Source organism: Pelophylax lessonae (assembly GCF_965119305.1).
Source record: "Pelophylax lessonae genome assembly, chromosome: 7".
Lineage (NCBI taxonomy): Eukaryota > Metazoa > Chordata > Amphibia > Anura > Ranidae > Pelophylax > Pelophylax lessonae.
Genome location: NC_138774.1, coordinates 194975330 through 194999071, shown reverse-complemented (window position 1 = coordinate 194999071; position 23742 = coordinate 194975330). Strand labels below are relative to the sequence as shown.

Genomic DNA, 23742 nt, shown 5'->3' with positions numbered 1-23742 from the left:
GATCTACTTCGGGTTAGACCCCTAGAGACAGAATCCATTTGAAAGAGTCGATGTGGAGAGACCACTCAATGTGATTCAAGTGGAATCTGGAGAGAAAGTCTGCCTAGACATTCTGTGGCCCGTGAATGTAGACCGCCGAGATGTTGGACAGATGGGCCTGGGCCCATGTCATGATTGGGTCTACTTCTTGAAGAAGGGAGAGACTTCTGGTACCGCCCTGTCTCTTAACGTAAGCCACTGCCATGGTGTTGTCCATTTGGAGAAGCACGGATTTGCCTTCTACCAGATGATGGAAAGCTTGAAGAGCTAAGAAGGCCGCACGAAGCTCCAGGATATTGGAGACCGGGCAGTGGGTTTGTGGAGGCCACTTCCCCTGAGCCACTTCTGCCATACAATGGACTCCCCAACCATAGTTGCTGGCGTCCGTTGTGATAATGGTGCAGGAGATGGGGACTAAGGAATGACAGTTGAGCAGGTTCTTGCATTGTAGCCACCATAACACCATAACTGTTTCTCATGTTGTGGGAGATAAAGATACGCTGCTCGTGTTCTTCTGGATTCCATTGAAGAAGGAAGCCTCTTTGAAAAGGCCCTGTGCGCCATAACGCCCACTTGACCATAGGGGCCGTTGAGATCATAGTGCCGATGATCTTGAGACACTGAGATGCCCTCAGAAAGGAGGAGGAGAGGGCTGGTAGGATCCTCTTTCGCACCACCGGGATTTTCTCCAGAGGTAAAGAAATTGTACCTTGAACGGTGTTGAATTGAGCCCCTAGATAGACCAGGTGTTGAGTAGGTTCTAGATAGCTCTTTTGTAGATTCAACAACCAGCCAAACTCCATGAGAGTCGCAGTGACTTGATCCCTGTGGGACAGAAGTTGATCTTTGTATTGGGACAACAGCAGGAGGTCGTCTAGGTAGTGATGTAGACGTACACCTTTTGCCCTGATTAAGGCTACCACAGCCAGCAGGACCTTGGAAAACACCCTTGGGGATGTGGACAGACCGAAAGGGAGGCAGGTGAATTGGAAGTGCCGATGCTCTATCGCGAAGCGGAGGTATTTGTGGAATTTCACTGCCACAGGCACATGGAAATATGCGTCTTTGAGATATATTGACGCTAGTCAATCTCTTGGAAGTACTGCTTTCTGGATGGTAGATAAAGTTTCCATCTTGAACTTTTCGTTCTTTATAAATTTGTTCAGATAGGTGAGGTCTATCACGGGCCTCCATGATCCATTCTTTTTCGCCTCCAGAAAGAGGCGAATACACGCCCTGGAATCTTTCCTGATCGGGCACTGGAACTATTGCGCCCTGAACCACCAAAGTGCTTACATAGTCGAGCAAAACATCTCTTTTCTCGTCTTGATAAGGCAAGCGGGTGGGAATGAACCTGGGAACGGGATCTGTCGAGAAAGTCCATGTGTGTCCTGTGGACACTGTCTTGATGGTCCAGAAGTCTGAGATTGAGGCCGCCCAGACACGTTGAAAGTGAAGCAGGCGCGCCCCCACCTGGCCCAATCTCAAAAAGACTTTGAGGTTTCCTGCCCAGAAGGCGCTGAACTTCTGACAGTTCTACGGGAAGATGCTTGACCTCCTTTCCAATTTCTCCTGTAATCTCGCCCGGGTCTGTATAAGCGGGCATCTCTTGAATTGATTTTCTTGGTTGTGATTTCTTAGAACCAAAGAGGCGCCTATCCTGAGGGAGAAAACCTGATTTTCCACCAGTAGCTCTTGTAATGGCGCTATCCAATTTTTTCCCAAATAGGGAAGAACCTTCAAAAGGAATTTTGCACCATGCTTGCTTGGAAGCTGGATCTGCCAGCCAGGGGCGCAACCACAGGGCTCGTTTGGCTGTGACAGAGGACAGCATTGCCCTGGACAGGAGACGTAGAACATCAATAGAGGCTTCCCAAGAAAAACTGAAGCTAGCTTAAGCTCTTGAATGGGAGTGTTTTCCACCGCATCTTCTGCAATGCTTCCCAGCTTCAGCTCCACATCAGAAACCCAGGTTTCCATGGCTTTGGACATGGCTGCCAGCGCTAACGCAGGTTTACAGGCCGCACCGGCCATAATATCAATTTGTTTCAAATCTAGATTCATCTTCCTGTCTAGAGGATCTTTCAAAGAAACAACGTCGTCCAGCGGCAGGGTAACATGCTTCGCCAGTCTGGTGACTGCAGCATCAACCAAGGGAGCCGACTCCAGATGACTAACATCTTCTGAATTGAAGGAGTATAATTTTGCCAATTTAGAGGATAGGGAGGCCTTGTCGTCCCCTTTTCTCCATTCCTCCAATATTACATCCTTTAACTCTGAAAGGAGTGGCAAGTTCAGACGCTCTTTCCCCAAGTGTTTGAAGAACTTGCGCTGTTTTGTCTGCTGGGTGACGGACGGGATCTTCCCATTTCAGAGCTTCCTTGACTGCTTTGATAAGAGGTGAAACAAGGGCAAAATCAAAACCCCCAACTGCACCTTCGTCTTCTTCCGAGTCACTTTCTGAAGATCTACCGAAAGCAAAGCTCGGTTGAGAGGGGCCTTGGTCTTCAAGGGCCTCAGCAGGAGAGCTGGATGTAGCAGGACCAGGTGCGGGACTAGTACCCCATTCTTTCAGGGGTTGTTGAACAACCCGCTTCACCAAGGAACTCCAACCTCTGGTCTTCAGTCTGCCTCTCACCGGTCTGCATGAGCAAAACAGGGCTCGCAAAGGGACTTGTCCTCCGGGACATGCGCCCCACAACCCCAACAGGCTCTCTGGGCCGTATGGCTACTGTGACAGTGTGTGCGGTGTCTGGAGGAGGAACTTGAGCATCTCCTCTGAAGCCTGCTCCCTGTTGGAGACTCATGGTGTCTGGACCTTGAAGATGATTCTCTCCGTGGCCTGACAGGGTCTCTTTAATGAACACCAGACCTGGAAGAGCTGGGAGAAGGAGAAATCCAGGGAGTCACAGGATTTAGCCATAAATCATGAGCCAGCATCCCCCCTTCACACCCCCCAAAATGTACCAGCACCCACCTGTTGTGAGAGGGCTGGCCACATGAGGGTCCATGCTTCAGGCAAAACCACAACTGACAAGGGAAACAAAAAGTATCATGAACAAAAAGGCATAGAGAGCTATGAAGTGTTATCCCCCATCCATCCATCCATCCACCCCCCCCCCTTTTTCCACACCGCCAGTAACATGCAGAGTCCGGCAAACCAGTCCCCACATACCTGGATCACTCAAGGTAGAGGCACAGGGAAGCTGTCGCTATGCCCATAGTACTTCCCAATAGCACTGGGGCTGACAGCTGTCTAAATTTCACGCACGGATGACGTCAGCGGTGACCTGGCCACGATCGCGACTGCGAGCCCCATTCCCCTACTGCGCAGGTGCCCACAGGACCGATTGGAGGGGGGAGCAGGAAGAAGATGGCTGGAACGCAGCAAGCGTTACAGCAGCCATTGGACCACCAGGGATACATAGCAAAGTAGACAAATAATACAAACACACTGCCATGGAGGAAGTAAATGTCTTCAGACCCTGCCAGGATGTCCGTCGGCCGAATGAAGCACCGCACAGAGCCAGAGGGGATTTAAGTGTCACTCACCCGCCCGTGGCTGGGCCCTGGACACAGACACTGCACTGAATCCTGAGGTAAGCCGGCCAAAATTTTCACAGGAATAATCCAAATAGAGTCCTTGGAGGAGGACAAAAAAGGAACATTGGCTGTACCTGCAAGCTGAAATTTATAGAGGGGGGTCCTATACCATTGGAGAGGAGGTGGGGTTAACCCACACGTAGGCTGCCATTGAGACTGTCAGGAAATATATATATATATATATGTTATATAGTATATTGAATTGAATACGGTATTGCTGCTTGCATATTAAAAGAATAGGTGAAAAAAAAATGATGAAACCAGATGTAGGTAAAAAAATATTGAAGTAAGTGGAATGGGTGAAAAATGCAGATGAAGACCAAACATTGGAAAAAATGTGACCAAGAGTATGGTGATTGATGACAGGTGAGTGAGTGGAAATCTAAAGAGGATAGCCTAGGTGATTAAATTACCAAAAGAATTGCTGGAGAAAGCAAAAAGGACAAGGAAAATAGAGCCAGAATAGCCATGGTGCAGGTGAAAGAGATGGAAAAGAAACAAGGGAGTAATGAAAGATAAGAGGTTGTCAGTTAAGAGAGGTGCCAAGAAACAAACTTCCATATCCCAACGTGTGCGTGCCATGGCTGCCAAATAACCACCAAACATGATGCTCCCAGCATCACGCTAGTGTGCTGGGAGGATCTCCAGAGTGGCGGTGAACACAGGAGGTGAAACTGCCCGGTGGGATGCCTGAAGCACACTAGGGATGGAACACACAGCCGGCACAGGTGCGCCACTAATGACAGCATGTGCCGGCATGGGACGTGGCGCCAAAGCGCAGTGGTAACGCCCACCCACTCCCCCGAGTGAGCAATGGGAGGGAGGGAGAGCCCCGGTGCGCATCGCAGCTCCCAGGACCGGAAAACAACGGTCAACCAGTCCAACAGGCCAGTGTGAATATATAAAAAAAGCAGCATGGTAAAGACATACTACAAACCAAGTTGCACACAGGTCTGATAAACGCATGATGAGAAATTGTAATTGTACACAGTCCCTAGCAGATCGAAGGGGGGTTTTTTGATACAACATAGATGGCTTTGGGAAAATAACCATCCTACGTGGACGACAAAAAGAAAAAGATCAGCAATTAAACAAATAAACACCTGCCAGCTAGGGTCATGCCTCTCCATCCCTAATACAATGTACAAAAAAGGGGGGAATTTGGGACTTTAAATGAAACGCAGGGGGGGATTATTTGTGATAAATCATGTCTTTATCAATTTGTACACCAATAAATGCTAATGTATATCCCTGCCAGCTTTGTCCTGCCTCTTATTTAACCACATCCCTACCGGCATATAGACAAATGACGCCGGCAGGGTGGCTTTCTAGATCCGGGCGGGCGTCATATGATGTCCGCCCGGTCTTGCCGCTACTGCGCGCCCCCGGGGGCGCGCAGCGCGGCGATCAGGGGTGAGGCTCGTCCCTCGGACTGAGCCCAACCCCGATCAAGGTAAACAGCCAATGAAATTGGCTGTGATTGACAACTGTGATTGACACAGCCGATCACATGAGCGGCTCCGGCGCGAGCCGCTCGTTCCCTCCTCAATGCGCGCGGCGCGGCGATGGGGGACGAGGCTCGTCCCTCGGACAGAGCCCATCCCCGATCTAGGTAAAGAGCCAATGAAATTGGCTTTTTACCACGTGACCGGCTGTGTCCAATCACAGTCGGTCACAAATGTCAACAGAGAACACGGTAACTAGCTGTCACCGTGTTCTCCTCCTCACACACTGATCCTGTGTGAGGAGGAGATTGCGGTAACAGCTAGTTACCAATTACAGTGCACCCCAAACACACTGATTGCCCCCCCCAATAAAGAGCACCTGTCACTAGCCCATCAAAGTACCTGTCACTAGCCCATCAAAGTACCCGAGTACCTGTCACTAGCCCATCAAAGTACCTGTCACTAGCCCATCAAAGTACCTGAGTACCTGTCACCAGCCCATCAAGTACTCTGATGACAGGTACTCGGGTACTCTGATGACAGGTACTCGGGTACTCTGATGGGCTGGTGACAGGTACTCGGGTACTCTGATGGGCTGGGGACAGGTATTAGGGTACTCTGATGATGGGTACTCGAGTACTCTGATGACGGGTACTCGGGTACTCTGATGGCGGGTACTCGGGTACTTGGGTACTCTGATGACAGGTACTCGGGTACGCTGATGACAGGTACTCGGGTACTTTGAGTACATGTCACTGGAGTACCCAAGTAACCATCATCGGAGTACCCGAGTACCCGTCACCTACCCATCAGAGTACCCGAGTACCTGTCACCTACCCATCAGAGTATCCGAGTACCTGTCACCTACCCATGAGAATACCCGAGTACCTTCCATCTGCTCATCAGAGTACCTGACGCCTGAAGTACCCGAGTACTTGCCGCCTGCTCATCAGTACCCATAACTACTCATCAGTACTCATCGGTACTCATCAGTACCCATCATTACCTATCACCTATCAGTATCAATACTGATCATCAGTACCCATCAATACAGTATCAGTACTACTCATCAGTACCCATCAGTACCTATCACCTGCCTGTCACCTGCCCATCAGAGTACCCGAGTACCTGTCACCTGCCTATCGGAGGACCCGAGTACCTGCCACCTGCTCATCAGTACCAGAGTACCTGTCACCTGCCTGTCACCTGCCCAGCAAAGTACCCGAGTACCTGTCACCCTTCATACAGCCACCATGTCCAAGTCCAAAAAGGTTTATATATGTCCTCCGTTTAAACCTAAATACCTGTGTTATGGCAGCAGATAGCTGCCATAACCCTGGTATTTTTTTAAACGGTGGACAGTTGGCTTTCCGATAAGGGTGGTCCCAGCGGCGGATTTGCCGCGGGATCACCCTTCCGGGATGGCGGAAGAGGTGATCCCCCCCCATCCCGCCGCGTTCCGGTCCTTTACCACGCTTACCGGACCCGCCGGTAGCGGGGAAAACGATCCGGTCCCGGATCCTCACAGACAGGGTGTCGAGTGAGGGCAAGCTTGCCCTCACTCCACTCTATGGTCTTGGAGGACCTAGGCTACGGCAAACGTCGTTGCCTAGCAACCGGTTTAAAGGTCCCCCTTTTTTTTTTTTCATTTTATTTATTTTTTTTTTTTTCTATCTTTTAGTGTACTTGTAAGATCTGAGGACTTTTTGACCCCAGACCTCACAAAAAAGAGGTCCTGTCGTGCCTATTTCTATTACAAGGAATGTTTACATTCCTTGTAATAGAAATAAAAATGATACATTTTTTTTTTAAAACTGTGTAAAAATACAAGATAATAAATAAAATAAATATCCGTATGCAGAAGCGAATGCATACGGAAACCCCGCCCACATATGTAAACGGTGTTCAAACCACACATGTGAGGTATCGCCGCGATCGTTAGAGCAAGAGTAATAATTTGAGCCCTAGACCTCCTCTGTAACTCTAAGATGGCAACCTGTAGAAATTTTTAAAATGTCGTCTATGGGGATTTTTAAGTACCAAAGTTTGTCGCCATGCCGTGAGCGTGCCCAATTTTGAGGCATGACATGTTGGGTATCTATTTACTCGGCGTAACATTATCTTTCACATTATGGAAAAAAATCGGGCTAACTTTAGTGGTTTCTTATTTTTTAATTGAAAAAAGTGATTTTTTTTCCAAAAAAATTGCGTTTGGAAGACCACTGCGTAAATAGGGTGTGATAAAAAATATTGCAATAATCTCCATTTTATCCTCTAGGGTCTCTGCTAAAAAAAAGAATATATAATGTTTGGGGGTTCTAAGTAGTTTTCTAGCAAAAACAACTGATTTTAGCTTGTAAACACCAAAAGTCAAAAATAGGCCTAGGCAAGTGGCTAGGATGCATGATAGTGCTCCTTGGATGTTGGGCCCCTCTATATGGCTAGGCTGTGAAAAAGTCTCACACATGTGGTATTGCCATACTCAGGAGGAGTGGCAGAATGTATTTTGGGGTGTCATTTTTGCTGTGTACATGCTATGTGTTAGGAATATCCTATAAATTGACAACTTTGTGTAAAAAAAAAAAAAGTTTTCATTTTTTTCCCACATTTTCCAAAAACTTGAATGAATGAAAAAAAAAATGACATGTTCAAGCAATCCATAATGCCTCATAGAATATACGTTGGAGTGTTTGCTTTCCAAAATGGGGTAATTTTGTGGACTTTTCCATTGTATTGGTGTTATAGGGCCTTCAAAAGTGTGATAGGTAGTAAGAAAGTTTTATGTGTATTTATGCTCCTAGAACACCTGAAGGTGCTACTTGGATGTGGAGTCTCTTTTTGTGGCCAGACTGTGTAAAAGTCTCACACACGTGGTATCACCATACTCAGAAGGAGTAGCAGAATGTATTTTGGAGTGTCATTTTTGCTGTGTACGTGCTGTGTGTTAGAAATAGCTTATAAATTGACAACTTTGTGGGAAAAAAAAGAAAAAAACATTTTTTTCTTCATTTTCCCAAGAATTGTGGGAAAAAATAATAACTTCAAAAAACTTACCATGCCTCTTACTAAATTCCTTGGACTGTCTACTTTACAAAAAGGGGTCATTTGGGGGGTATTTGTACTGTCCTGACATTTCAGGGCCTCAAGAAAGGATATAGGTCGTCATTTTTATTTTTCAAAATGTTTGCTTTTTTTTGCTTATATCACAAAAAGAAAAACCCCCAGTTGTGATCAAATACCACCAAAAGAAAGCTTTATTTGTGTGAAAAAATGATAAAAATTTTGTTTGGTTACAGTGTAGCATGACTGAGCAATTGTCATTCAAAGTGTGAGAGTGATGAAAGCTGAAAATTGGTCTGGGAAGGAACCTGCTCTGTATGGAAGTGGTTAAAGTCCCAAACCCTCTTTTATTTATGGAGGAGGGGACCATATAGAGGGCCCTGTCTTCTGACGTCTTTTTGAGATTTTACTAGTGCTGGAGCTCTGTTTAGTCTCGGGACGTTCAATTGTCTGCTTCACTGAGGTCCCCTTAAGTTTTCCAACTTCTTTGGGAAGACGATCTTCTGCAAGATCTTCTGCAAGGCTGTCAGCAACTCTTCCAATAATTCAGGGCTAACCCCTTACTTGGGACATTTGGCCCGGAAATGTCCCACTTCTCCGCACTCAAACAAGCCTCTATCTCTGAAGGGAGAGGGTCCTGATCCCCTAGGACTACCTCTCGATTCTTGAATCTTCCCTTGAGCTTCCATCACTTGCATTAATGCCTGACACATTTGACCTTGAACCTGCGCTACTTGAATCATCAAATCGGCTGGGTTCCAGTTGTCCTCTGGTTTCTTACTGTCTGAACGCTCGCGTCGGCCTAGGTCCAGGTCTGTTTCACTCTCCTCATCTGAGAGACTAGGTTCCACATGGACAAGGCGGGCAGAAGCTTTCTCTCTTTTCTCTTCTCCCACCAACAATTTTCTGGCACCTTGGCTCTTTTCTTCCAACAAAGCTTCCTCTTCCCTCACTTCTCTCATCAATTCTGGGTAAGTAGGGGTAGCTCAAGCTCCTTTCAACAGCAACTTCAAGACTATGGTGTGATTTGGATGGGCCCCTTGTAACACTCTGTCTAATCTTACTTGATCAGCATCTTTAGGGTCTATAACCCTCTTCAAGCTGATCTGATGTCACATCTTGTCCATTCGGAAGATGTAATCGGACAATCTCTCCCCTCGCTGCTGATGGGTATGGTTAAATTTGTACAGCAGGTCTGGGGTTCTCTCCACTCTGCCAAAAACAGCAAACAGGGCATCAATGTAGTCCATGGCTACACAATCTTTCTAGCTCATTCACATATTCCCAATCACTTCAGCTGCTGGGCCCCTCAGGCTCTCACTAAGCTGCTGCCTCTTCACAGCTTCCGTCACACTACACTCCTCTACTGCCTGGGTGGCTCGACTCATCAAGCTTTCAAAGTCCTCTTCTCCAGTTGGAGTTGGAAGCTGTCCTGAAAAGAACCTAAGCCTTCTATAACCTTGTCCCGCACCACTGGAACCATTCTTCACCAGACTCTTGACTAATCGGCTCATGACGGTGTAGAATGAGGCAGGATGTACACTGGATCCATTGGAATCAGCACTCACTGATCAAGGACTGGCTTGTGAAGGTAATGGCCCTTCTTCCAGTGCTTCCCCTTTCTCCAATTGAGAGAACACTCGGGCCCTGACCCCCTCCGTCAGGGTCACCTCCTCTTGCTGGAAGCGTACAGGAAGATCTTCTTGCCACTTCAGCAATACTTGCACGACATCTAATTCATCGTCTGCCCATACATCCACTAGGTAGGCCCTCTGCTCTGGCACTAGGGTCCTCACCCACTTCCGGATCTCCTTCTCCGTGCAATTGCTTCCTGGGACCTCCAGAACAGTGCTTCGCTCCAACCTAGCTCCTTGGGCTCTTCCCCAAGTTTTTGCAGCAGCCAAGTCCATCGCTTTTCCTGTCATTGGCTCGTGGTGGGACTAACTAGGGACTGGAGTAGCAGAGGATGAGCCTGGATGAGCCCCCAAATGTAGCACTACCCCCTTGAGGGGTGCTGGTTAATGGGTGTTCCTCAGCACTCCTGTGACCCTGTGAACCGTCCAGCCCCCCTGACACTCTAGGTTCTGACATTGTGTATTTACCTTTAAAACACATTGACACCAGATAAATGAGTTTTGACCTTTTACTTAAGAAAAAAAAAACTAATATAATTATGTCAGTCAGCCAAATCCTGCCTAAACCAGCAGGGTTCAGCAAGACTGACGCAAAGAAAAAACAAAAATAATGAATTGCAATATCAAAGAACAATGTTCGAATCACACTTGTAGCACCCTACAAGTAGGTGCTAGGTAAAATTATAGTGGGCCTCGACTGCCTAACAGCAGGGCCATGATTTCAGCTGGCTGTCATGTCTCCCAGGTGTGTCTGCTGAGAAGGGAGTCTCCCCACTGGCTCCTTGAGAGGATTCTCATTGGACAGTGGAGGAAACCCAATCAGAGACACACTCCGGCCTGTATCTACCCCAGAAGGCAGATTCTGCCACAGAGGATTCAGGGAGTGGGTATCAGTTCTGAAGGAACGCATGATGCAGCATCTTTGGTGGGAAGCAGAGTCCCAGAAGGGAGAGTACGCTGTCTCTCCTCCTGTCAGAGGAAGCAGGTGTCCCGGGTGGCGGCCTGGGAATCCAAAGAGTGTGAAGCTGAGCTGCAGAGGGGATCCAGTGTGCCGAGAATGATCGGATAGAGAGAGGGGTCCAGTTCCAGGAAAGCCTACAAAGGTTGTGAGTACTGTGGACTGTCCCTGGGGGTCTGCCTAGTGTCAGAGGGGACCACTCCGGACAAGGTTCTAGGGATCCAGGTGTCAGCTAACTGTTAAAGGGGGTGCCTGGCCAGAAGACCCTGAAGTATTAGAGGGGGTACCTAGTCAGAGGACCCTGAATTATTAGAGGGGGTACCTGCAGTTTGGGCCCTGAAGAGTCAGCGTACAGTGTGAAGTGTACAAAGTTGAGAGTTGCAGCAGCACAAGTAGTGACAAGGAGCTACCTCAGCCAGTGAAGGGTTAGAGGGAGCTGTTCAGTGACTTCTGAGCTACACCAAGTTTTAGGAGTCAAGAATTCTACAGTCCTAGAGCTTATGAGCTTACAATCCAAGTTAAAGTCGAGGTTCCAGCACTAATTCAGTCAAGCAGCATTTGAAGCATCAGGAAGCGCTTGTTGACATTCAGCTGGCACCAAGACAGCGTTAGCGAGCATTTTTTTGTACAAAGTCCCAGTTAAGCCAAGAAGAGCCAGAGGAGTATCCCACTCATTCCCTTCTCCCATCCCCTAAATACAATAAAGAAAACAAACCAAATTTGCCGGAATGGTCATTGTCTCAGTTCTCACACCTGGGTTCACAACTTAAATGTGTTGGAAGAGTTACCGGTACTGATGGCAGACCCACCTCAGTCCCCAGGCCTGGAAATATTGCTACACACTCCTGTGACCCTGTGAACCGTTCAGCCCACCTGACACTCTAGGTTCGGGCATTGTGTATTTACCTTTTAAAAAAAACTGACACCAGATAAATGAGTTTTGACCTTTTACTTAAGGAATAAACGAATATAATTATGTCAGTCAGCCGAATCCTGCCTAAACTAGCAGACTGACGCAAAGAAACAACAAAAACAATGAATTGCAATATTAAAGAACAATGTTAGAATCACACTCTATGGTTTAAAACAGTGACTAATGATCTTTATGGTAATGATGCAATTCTCAACTTGAAGGAGAACTCTGAACTATCTCTGTACTGTTAATATTCTAACTAGCAATACTGCAACCAGATAGATTGTGTCCCCTTTAAGAAGCAGCAGGTGTCGACAACCCTCCCTTGGCAAGGCTTTGCTATATCTTCACCGGCAGTTGGAGCTCTTAACACTGTCCAAGGTGATTATAAGATAGCTGAATAATCAGATGTTAACTTGTAATCCCATAAGGAGTTATGTATACAGTGGTGTCTGCAGTCAGTGTGTAGATGAAAAGGTTATACCTGCGGTCAGAACTCAACTCAGGCACCCTCACTCTTTGATGTCCGTCCGTGAGGGTCCTATAGGATAGGAGATGTGCTCTCCCACGCTCCAGTGTCTGGGAACGAGTTGTACTCTGTTTCCTCAGGCTGTCTGGCCGGCCTTCACTCGCTTCCCCTTCAGCTATACTGTGACAGTGTCCACAGTACAGCAATCAGCATCCACCCTGCTGTGGATGAGTTCCATGGGCAGGTCAGTCCACGTGCACTAGGCCGCATCTGCAGCTAGTCCTTCACACACGACAGGCTGATCTGTACTCACTGGGTACCAGAAGCAAGAGAGCATTTGAGCTGTGGAGCAGATAGATTTATATCTTCTCCCATGATCCTCTTCTTCCCCATTGCTTCTTGGGAAGATAGTTGCCCCAGCAATCCAGATAATGTTCTGCTACTTGTCCAGAACTAAATCCCCCACAAACCTGTTCTTCCATTTCCTGTTTCCTCTTCTCTTCTGAAAGCAGTCTTAAAGGGGCACAGGAACAATTCCAACAACAACGATAAGTATAAATATATATGTATAAATATATATTTTGGTAGTCCGGTCCCGGCTACATGTACATATGATTTTGTTCATTTTTTATCTTTAATACATTTGCAAAGATTTCAAACAAACTTCTTTTATGTTGTCATTATGGGGTATTGTTTGAATTTTGAGAAAAAAAATTGATTTTTGTCTTACTGTAAAATCCTTTTCTCTGAGGTTCACTGACAGACACCCCTTCAATTCTTCAGACCATTGGACTTAGGCTGCTCTCTCTTCAGGATAGGACTAGGCGGAAACCTTTTTGGTTACACCCCTGGGGCAGTCCCAGAGGGTATACCATCACTTTTTGCTGTAGGACTCTAGTTTGTAACAAGCAGTGTCAGAAGAACAAATAACTCAACCCCAACAGAGGGGCGGGTGCTGTGTCTGTCAGTGAACCTCAGAGAAAACGATTTTACAGTAAGACAAAAATCAAGTTTTCTCTTTTGTTCAGTGACAGACACAGCTTCAATTCTTCAGACCAGTGGAATGTCCCAAAGCAGTGTCAACATTCCCAACAAGGCTAAACATAGCCAACCAGGTAACAACTGGAGCTCACCAGCAGTAAAAAATGTTCACCTTTAAGAAGCGGAAGCCTCTGCAACCACAGCCTGCAAAGTTTTGCGGCCAAACGCTGCATCCGAAGATGCAAGTACATACACCTTATAAAATTTTGTGAATGTGTGTACAGACAACCACGTAGCCGCCTTGCACACCTGAACCACTGACACCTGATGACGGAAGGCCCAGGAGGCACTAAGCGCCCTTGTAGAATGCGCTTTAACAGGGAAAGGAGGAACCTGACCCTTAATATAGTAGGCCTACACCACCGTCTGCCTGATCCAAATGGAAATGGTCGCAGCAGATGCGGCCTTCCCCTTACGAGGTCCATTCGTAAGAACAAACAAAGAATCATATTTTCTAAATCAGTTCAGTCACCGCCAGGTAAACCCGAATCACCCTTACCACATCTAAAGAATACAAGGCAATTTCCTTAGGATGTGTAGGCTTAGGACATAGGGACGTTAGCACAATGTCTTCATTCAAATGAAACACTGAGACAACCTTAGGAAGGAACGCCTGACAGGATCGCAACACCACTTTGTCCCTATCAGGGTCGGTGCAAGGATTTTTGACACCCTAGGCGAAACATTATTTTGCCGCCCCCTTGGCTCCGCTCCTGACTCCACCCCCTTCACCTTGCCCATGAATATGATAGAGGTGGTGGGGATGGAGCTTTGGGTGGCGGGGGGGGGGGAGAGGAGAAGGTGGGAGAGGAAGAGGGGGCAAGAGGAGGAAGAGGGGGCAAGAGGAGGATGAGGGGGCAAGAGGAGGGGGGGGGAGAGGAGGAGGGGGGGAGAGGAGGAGAAGGAGGAGGGGGGAGGAGGAGGGAGAGGAGGAGGGGGGAGAGGAGGGGGGAGGAGGAGGAGAGGGGGGGAAGAGGAGGAAGAGGGGGGAGAGGAGGAGGGGGGAGAGGAGGAGTGGGAAGGAGAGGAGGGGAAGAGGAGAAGGAGGGGGGATAGAGGAGGAGGGGGGGAGAGGAGGAGGAGGGGGGGAGAGGAGTAGGGGGAGGAGGGGGGAGAGGGGGTAGGAGGGGGGGGGGATAACATCACACATTTGAGAGATCACAATGTGTGTTTTCATTATTCACCTACTACCAGGGCTCGGCTCTGCTGCCAATGGTTCTCTCTCTCCAGGCACAAGGAAAGTTAGGCAGCCATGCTTCTCCATCTCTGTCTCACACACACCTCCAGGTACCGACCCCCGAAGCTCCACTGATTAGATACGTGAGTCTGCTCTGCTGCTGGATAAAGGGGAGGGGAGAAGGACAGAGCAGAGCTGGCTGGCTGTAGTAACTGGTCTTCACATGGATCATGGGAGGGAACAGGGAAGGACGATCACTCCTTCTAAAGCTCTGGACTGGCACCAGAGAGTCTCAGAGAGACAGACAGGTCACAGACTGTGACCTGTCTGTCATGTCACCATGCAGTGGGTGAGCCGTAGTCTCTGATATAAGAGGACCTGTAGTGACTTGGTACCGTCCTGTAGATGGGAGGATGCAGATAATAAACACTCACCCCCCGGTCTCCGCTCCCGAGTCCTCACAGTCATCATCCGCACTCTTCTTCTCCATGGCCGGTGTGCCGGGATCACGGATCCCCCATAGCAGGCTGTGCTGTAGATGTGACCGGCTCTCTCTCTCTCTGCCTTCTGACCTTCTCCTGGATGTGACACCCCCTGCACGAGCGACCCGCCCCCGATCCTTTGTATGGCCGGAGAATGCGGACACCTAATCCCCCCCCCCCCAACCCTACCATCTCCCTCCATGAGAGCCCAGGACTAGAGAGGACCTGTCCCATCTGCAGGGAAACTTCCACTGTCAGAGCACCCTCCCCCATCACTTACCTGATCATAGAGGCACGGGCAGCCTCTGTTCTTTCACTGTAAGTGTCAGGACTCGGATGTCAGTTCGGTCCTTCAGTGCTGCCGTGGCGCCCCTTCACTCAGTGAACAGAGCGGCTACACAGCAAAGGCGGCGGGACTTGGAGAGGGAGGCTGAGACTGAGTGGGCAAACCAGTGGCCAGACGCCCTAGGCGGCAGTGCGCCCTAGGCGGCTGCCTAACTTGCCTGGTCCCTATGAATCACCAAGTAAGGTGACCGACAGGACAACGCAGTCAACTCCGACAGGCGATGTGCGGAAGTAATACAGTATCTCACAAAAGTGAGTATACCCCTCACATTTTTGTAAATATTGTATTATATCTCTTCATGTGACAACACTGAAGAAATTACACTTTGCTACATTGTAAAGTAGTGAGTGTATAGCTTGCATAACAGTGTAAATTTGCTGTGCCCTCAAAATAACTCAACACACAGCCATTAATGTCTAAACTGCTGGCAACAAAAGTGAGTACACCCCTAAGTTAAAATTTCCAAATTGAGCCCAAAGTGTGAATATTTTGTGTAGCCACCATTATTTTCCAGCACTGCCTTAACCCTCTTGGGCATGGAGTTCACCAGGGCTTCACAGGTTGCCACTGGAGTCCTCTTCCACTCCTCCATGACGACATCACGGAGCTGGTGGATGTTAGAGACCTTGCGCTCCTCCACCTTCTGTTTGAGGATGCCCCACAGATGCTCAATAGGGTTTAGGTGTGGAGACATGCTTGGCCAGTCCATCACCTTTACCCTTAGCTTCTTTAGCAAGGCAGTGGTCACCTTGGTGGTGTGTTTGGGGTCCTTAACATGTTGGAATGCTGCCCTGCAGCCCAGTCTCTGATGGGAGGGGATCATGCTCTGCTTCAGTATGTCACAGTACATGTTGGCATTCATGCTTCCCTCAAAAAACTGTAGCTCCTCAGTGCCAGTAGCACTCATTCAGCCCCAGACCATAACACTCCACCACCATGCCTGACTGTAGGCAAGACACACTTGTCTTTGTACTCCTCACCTGGTTGTCGCTACGCACGCTTGACACCATCTGAACCAAATAAGTTTATTTTGGTCTCATCAGACCACAGGACATGGTTCCAGTAATCTTTAGTCTGCTTGACGTCAGCAAACTGTTTGCGGGCTTTCTTGTATATCATCTTTAGAAGAGGCTTCCTTCTGGGACGACAGCCATGCAGACCAATTTGATGCAGTTTCCGGCGTATGGTCTGAGCACTGACAGGCTGACCCCCCCACCCCTTCAACCTCTGCAGCAATGCTGGCAGCACTCATATATCTATTTCCCAAAGACAACCTCTGGATATGACACCTGAGCATGTGTACTCAACTTCTTTAGTCGACCATGGCAAAGCCTGTTCAGAGTGGAACCTGTCCTGTTAAACCACTGTATGGTCTTGGCCACAGTGCTGCAGCTCAATTTCAGGGTCTTGGCAATCTTCTTATAGCCTAGGTCATCTTTATGTAGAGAAACAATTCTTTTTTTCAGATCCTCAGAGAGTTCTTTGCCATGAGGTGCCATGTTGAACTTCCAGTGACCAGTATAAGTGTCAGATCTCTTGGTGGAGGCCGAAGTGCTGAGAGGGCTTCCCTTGCAGCTCGGTGCAAATCACCCCTGGAAGTGAGACAGGAGGTGACGCGACCCAAGTAGCACTGGATGCTTGTGGAGTGTAGGTGGATGGCTGAGAAGAATATCCGGGTTCACTTCTAGTAACTCCAATAGAAACAAGCAGTGCGGTAGTGAATGCCAGGCCGGGGGTCATACACCTGTAGTCAGTCCGAAGTAACAGCAAGCTGCTAGTTAAACAAGCCGGGGTGCCGTGGCCAGGGGGTTTAGCAGAAGCAGGTCCGTTGAGCAAGCCGGGGTCGGTACACAAGTAATCAGGCAGAAGGAGCAGCAAGAGTAGGGATGGTCAGACGAGCCAGAGGTCAAAGCACAGGAGCGAGATCAACAGGTCAGAAGGCAAGCTGGGTCACAACAAGGAAGCAGGAAACAATCACAGGGCAAAGGTACAGGAAGCTGTCGATAATCCAGCACCGGATGGCGGTGTGAACGGTCCTTAAGAAGAGGCTGGATTGGTGCGGTGTACGCCATGACGCACGCGTTCTGCGCCGACACGTCTGCGTGTACGCGCAACCACACTCCCGCGCATGCGCACTCGCCTGGAAAGATCGATGGCCGCACGGCGGCTTCTATGTCCCTGACAATAAGAGAGTGAGAGCGATAAAACCAAATTCAACACACCTGCTCCCCATTCACACCTGCTCCCCATTCACAGAGACCTGAGACCCCTGAGACCTTGTAACACTAACGAGTCACATGACACCGGGGGGGGGGGGGATGGCAAGATGGGCCAAGCTAGTTTAGCAAAGTGTAATTTCTTCAGTGTTGTTACATGAAAAGATATAATAAAATATTTATAAAAATGTGAGGGGGTGTACTCACTTTTGTGAGATACTGTAGCTACTCAGAAAGCCACCTTCTGCGACAGAGTGAGCAGTGGAATTTTTCAAATATTTTCAAAGAGAGGCTTTTGAAGCACCGAAATAACCAAATTGAGGTCCCAGGGAGGTACCAGGGATCGCAACGGAGGAGCCAGATGGCAAACTCCCTGCACAAAAGTGTGAACCAAGGACTTCGCCGCCAACAGCCTTTGGAAAAAAAATAGCCAAGGCGGAAATTTGGCCCTTGATGGCGCCGAGAGCCAATCATTGATCAACACCCAATTGTAGAAACTCCAACAGGCGAGACACATAAAAGGAGCAGGGAGAAACCCCCCGCGACTCACACCAAGTAATGTACGCCTTCCAAACTCGATAATAAACCTTCCTGGAAGTAGATTTCGTATCCTTCAACAACGTAAGAATCACTGACTCCAACAGCCCTCTGTCTTTCAGCACCTGGCTTTCAATAGCCAGGCAGTTAAAGCCAGTGACCGTAAAGAAGGATGGAAGATTGGTCCCTGAGACAGAAGACTTTCTCTGAGAGGAAGTTTCCAAGAACATCTGCTACCAGCCTTACCAGGCCTGCGTACCAAGACCACTGAGGCCAGTCTGGTGCCACCAGAATGACTGGAATTCCTTCTACCTCGATTCTGCGTAGCAGTCACGACAGAAGTTGTATTAGAGGAAAGGCATAAATCAGACGATACTGACCCCAAGGAACCACCTCTGCACCTTCCTGTTGGGACGGGAAGCCAGCAGGTCCACATCGGGGTCCCCCACCGAAGACACAGTTGATGAAATCCCTCCGGTTGAAGAGACCATTCTCCCGGATCCAACGTCTGCTGACTGAGATAGTTCGCTTGCCAATTCTCTACCCCTGGAATGTGCACAGCAGAGAGAGCCGGAACATATCATTCTGCCCACCTCAAGATGCCGGCCACTTCCCAGGCCGCCAGGGCACTCTTTGTGCCCCCTTGATGATTGACATATGCTACAGCCATTAAAATGTCCAATTGTATCCGCACAAGGCGTCCCTGCAGACTATCCGTCCATTGAAACAGACAAAGTCTGATCGCCCAAATTTCCAGGATGTTGATTGGCAACCTGGACTCCTCCCGAGTCCAGACACCTTTGGCCTAACACACTCCCAAGACACCTCCCCATCCAGACAGACTGGCATCCGTGGTGATTAGAGTCCAACAAAGGGGAAGAAAAGATTTTCCCAGACATAGACCCGGGGAGCGGAGCCACCATAGGAGAGACTCCCTCGAACTCCGACTCAACAGGGTCAGATTGTCCAATGGCAGCGGATCCTTGTTTCATTTGATCAGAATCTCCCTTTACAAAGGTCTAATGTGGAACTGCGCAAACGGAACTGCCTCGAAGGTGGAGACCATCAAGCCTAGCACTTGCATGCATGTCCTGAGTGATGATCGATGGTTGGAAAACAGGTGCCAAACAGCATCCTGTAGCTAGAGAAGTTTTGTCTGAGGAGGAAACACCCGGGTTGACACTGAATCCAGCATCAGACCCAAGTAGTCCAGCTTTGTGGATGGAGACAGTGCCGATTTCTGAAAATTCAGTGTACACACGAACTCCTGCAGAGTTTGCACCGTAACGTCGACTTCTAGAGCCAAGGAAGACTCTGCACGCAGAAGCAGATCATCAAGTTAACCTAGTACCGCATTCCCCTTCTGCTGTAACAAGGCCAACACTGGGGCCCAAAACGTTTGTGAACACTTAAGAAGCTGATATGAGACCAAAGGGTAATCCCACTCCCACAACAAAACAAAACGCTGATGCCTGACATATATTGGAATATAAAGGTAAGAGTCCTTGAGATCAATAGAAGCCAGCAGATCTCCTTGATGAAGGAAAGCTACTACTGTGCATATGGACTCCCTCTGAAATTTCTGAACCCGCACAAAGTGGTTCAGAGTCTTGAGATCCAAGATTGGACAAACCTTGCCTTCTTTCCTGTGAACTGTAAACAGATTTGAATAAAAACCTTGGAAACTTTCGGACTCTGCACCCGGCACAATAACTTCTTGTGCTAACAGGTCCTGCTCTGCTCCGTAGAGGCCTTGTAGCCACTCTGGAGACAGGTGTAAATTGGAAGGAAAGAACCTTGCCAGAGGCAAGGACCGAAAAATCGATCTTGTAATCGAACCGAACCAGTTCGTAGACCCATTTGTTCTGAATGAGCATGGTCCACGGATCCAGAAAGAAGCAAAGACATCCCCCCACCCCAAACCCGGGTGAGGGTGCCCCTTCAGGCTGGGAAAGGCTTGTCTGCGGAACGAAAAAGGGCCTGCTATGGACTTACCATTCCAGGGTCTCTTGGAGCCTCCCGAAAAGTTACAGGTGGATCTCGAGCCCTTTTCCTGCAAGCCAGCCGGGACAAAAGGGCCACTTGTGAGCCGAAAAGAAGGGACCCCGCTTACGGCGAGGTTCCTTGCCCTTAGCAGCCTGAAGCAATATAATCTTGCTTCGCGTAAGGCCCTTATTGATTTCTTCCATAGAGGCACCGAACAGACGGTCACCTACAAAAGGAAGATAAGTCAGCACCTTTTTAGAAGCCTGGTCAGTTGACCAGTACTTCAACCAGATCATGCGGCGAAGGATCACCGCTGTCACAGAAACCCTGTCGTCCAAGGGGTCCACATCCAGGGATGCATCACAAATATACTGTAGCCCTTGGATCAACTGATCCGCCAGGTCTGCCAGCTCAAAAGGGTGTTGACTTCCCTCCAGATCCTGACACAAAATCTTAGCCCATTCCGTTAAGTTCTGGGATTACAAGGTGAAAGGAAACACCTGTCTTAAAATTAAACCAGGTACCGGACCAGACCAGACCAGACCATCAGCTCTTTTGTCCATGGGGTATCCTCCACCAGCAAAAGTGTGTCCTTATTTAGCCTGGAAACCTGAGAGTCTACTGACGGTGGAACCGTTATTTTCTTCAGAAGAGACTCCTCAAAGGGATATCTCCTAGCAAAACTCTTAGGAACCCTGCAAAGGAGAAGGGGGAAACACAAGGGGGAGGAGGGACACAGAAGGGGCCTACCAGGGGGGGCCCACAACCACCCCAGCAATTCCGCAGGAAAGGAGGGGGGACACTACTCACCATACCACGGACACCAGGGGGGCACCACTCCCAGCAGTCCACCGCACCATCTTGGAATGGGGGTGCTGTGGCCTGAGGTAGGCTGCGACTCTGGTCGTGACTGTTGTCGTGACCAGGGCTATATGACCCCCCGCAAATTGTTTTAGTCGCCGGTCAGGCCCCGTCCAGTGGAGCTATGTCGCGGGCAACCTAGCACGGAGCTAATAGTTGGGTCGCGCTCGCAGGCCAGACTGGGAAGACCGTAAGGATCTAGAATATCCAGCGCGTCGCCCAGCACTCCGGCTGTTGATTGTAGTTCACACAGGAACAGTTGATTGTAGTTCACACTGGAACAAAAATAATAAGGAAAAAAATAAAAAATTATATTTAAATAGGAAAAAATGCCTAGGACCGCAGATCCCAGCAGAGAGTCAGGTCCTTACTCCTGACTAGGCAGAAAAAAGTGGAGTGCTACAGCAGGAAGTGATGGAATACCCTCTGGGACTGCCCCAGGGGGCGTAACCAAAAAGGTTTCCGCCTAGTCCTACTCCTGAAGAGAGAGCAGCATAAGCCCACTGGTCTGAAGAATTGAAGCTGTGTCTGTCAGTGAACGAAAGAGAAATAATGTATTTAATTCATTTTGAAATAAGGCTGTAACAAAACAAAATGTGGAAAAAAATGAAGTGCTGTGAATACTTTCCAGATACACTGTATATCAATCTTGTATAATATGAACAACTTTAATATAAAATAGGACACACCATATATATATATATATATATATATATATATATATATATATATATATATAGCATATGTACAATAATGTATTATCCTTGATACGTAAATGCATAGTTGAAGAGAGCCAAGCAATTGTCTCTGTTTCCTAAGCTGATCATGGCAATAACATAATATATATATATATATATGTCAGTCATTGACCGACTGATTTTCTTTCCTGCAGCCATCAATACAGACATTGTTGATGGGGGAATCCCAACCACAGAGCAATTGTATTCTCCCGGCGGGGGAAGCCGCCCCTGCTGGGAGAAGGCAGTAATTATTACTAGCAGCTATAACACGAAAAATCCGAACAATCAACTTGGGTACATTCAGCCTACCCATATATGGTTAGAATATAGGCCGGTCCCTGATGAACCAGCAAAGATTCAAAACCAAAGCAGGTTAGCAAATCTAGCTTAATCAAAGCAGGTTAGCAAAGCAAGATACAGGTTAGCACTGTTGCTTTGCATCACCAAAGTCCTTGGTTCAATTTCTACAATGATGTTTCTATGTTCTACCCATGTTTGTGTGTGTCTCCAGTCCATCCCATCCAAGCATTCCCCTAAAACTTACATTGAGTTTACAGAATTTTAACCCAGCTGGCACTATTGTCCACTCTCCTTCTCTCTATCTCAACAGAACAGCCTAAATAGGCACCCTCCCACAGCCCAATTACCTTTTACAGTCATGGTAATCTTCGTCAGTAGATCTTCCACCTTTGGATCCATGTTCTTGGCTGTAAAACAAGTTTTGAGAGACAGAAATGTCATGCAGTACAGGCAGGAGGATGGAGCAAAATGTGATATCGATGACCTCCCCATAAACAGTGACCAGGAGATACCTGTGGCAGTCACAGAACAGCAACAGCAGATTATGCATTTATGTGTGGTGACAAAGCATACCACCCTACTGCTATATATATGCATATGGTTGGCAGGAGTTCAGCTTTACCCACTTCAATAAACGGGCCAATCTGACACTTCACTCTGCAATCTGCATTTTTTTGCTAGAAAATTACTTACAACTCCCAAACATTATTTATATAGATTTAACAGAGGCACCAGAGAATAAAATGTTGGTTGTTGCAACTTTTTATGTCACACGGTATTTGCGCAAAGGTTTTTCAAATGTAATTTTTTGGGAAAAAATATACTTTAATTAATTTTAATGCACAAAAACACAATGTAATACACAGTTGTTTGATAAAATATAAAGATGATGTTAAATAGATAACTAACAAGTCACGCTTTAAAATTTTGTACACCTGTGGAGTGGCGACAAATTACAGCACTTAAAAATCTTCATAGGTGATGTTTTAACTACTTGCAGACCGCCCACCGTAGATATATTTTGGCAGGGCGGCCGCTCTGCGCCAGATCACGTACCTAGTAAAAAATAAAAATATCCCATAGTTTGTAGACACTATAACTTTTGCGAAAACCAATCAATATATGCTTATTGGGATTTTTTTTTACCAAAAACATGTAGCAGAATACATAATGGCCTAAACTGACGAAGAAATTAGAGATTTTAAATTTTTTATTGGATGTGTTTTATAGCAGAAAGTTAAAAATATATACTGTATATATTTTTTTTTTCAAAATTGTTGGCCTTTTTTATTTATAGAGCAAAAAATAAAAAACACAGAGGTAATCAAATACCATCAAAAGAAAGCTGTATTTGTGGGGAAAAAGGACTTACATTTTATTTGGGTACAGCATTGCATGGCCGTGCAATTGCCAGTTAAAGTAATGTAGTGCAGTATCACAAAAAAAAGGCCTAGTCATGAAGGGGGGTAAATCTTTCAGAGGGGCAAGTGGCTAAAAGCCTTTACAGGTTACCAGTTTAGAGTTACACAGGAGGAGCTCTCGCTATAACATTCACAGTGATATCTCAGATGTGGTTCAAACAACGCTTACATATGTGTTTGCCTTTGCGCACAAGCCGGGGGGGGGGGGGGGTAGGGGTGCTTTACATTTTTTTTTTTTTTTAAAGATTTTACACTGTCTCTTTACATTTTTTTAACACTTTTATTGTTTTTATTATTTGTGTGTTCACAGATGAGCGCTCAATAATGCACTGCGCTGTTGAAGTGCATTGATTGCTGATGATTACCCAAAGCATGCACCTAACCTGTATGCTTTGGCCAATCACAGCACAAAGTCCTGTCAGAGTTATGATTGGTCAAAGGCAGGATGCATGCCACACAATATATGGCTGCTGCTTACATGGCAGCCGTGTAAAGTGTGTGACAATAGGCAGGT

General features: G+C 47.6%; 1 protein-coding gene across 1 annotated transcript in view; it reads right to left on the bottom strand.

Annotated features, from left to right (window-relative positions):
* LOC309560565 (synaptonemal complex central element protein 1-like) overlaps positions 1–23742 on the bottom strand; it is a gene marked incomplete at its 5' end in the record, with an annotated part of 145026 nt that overhangs the window by 98286 nt on the left and 22998 nt on the right. Inside the window, one exon of the mRNA XM_082264190.1 lies at positions 22155–22214. Within this exon, the coding sequence (XP_082120316.1) occupies positions 22155–22214 (60 nt within the window). The remainder of the gene's footprint in view (positions 1–22154; positions 22215–23742) is intronic.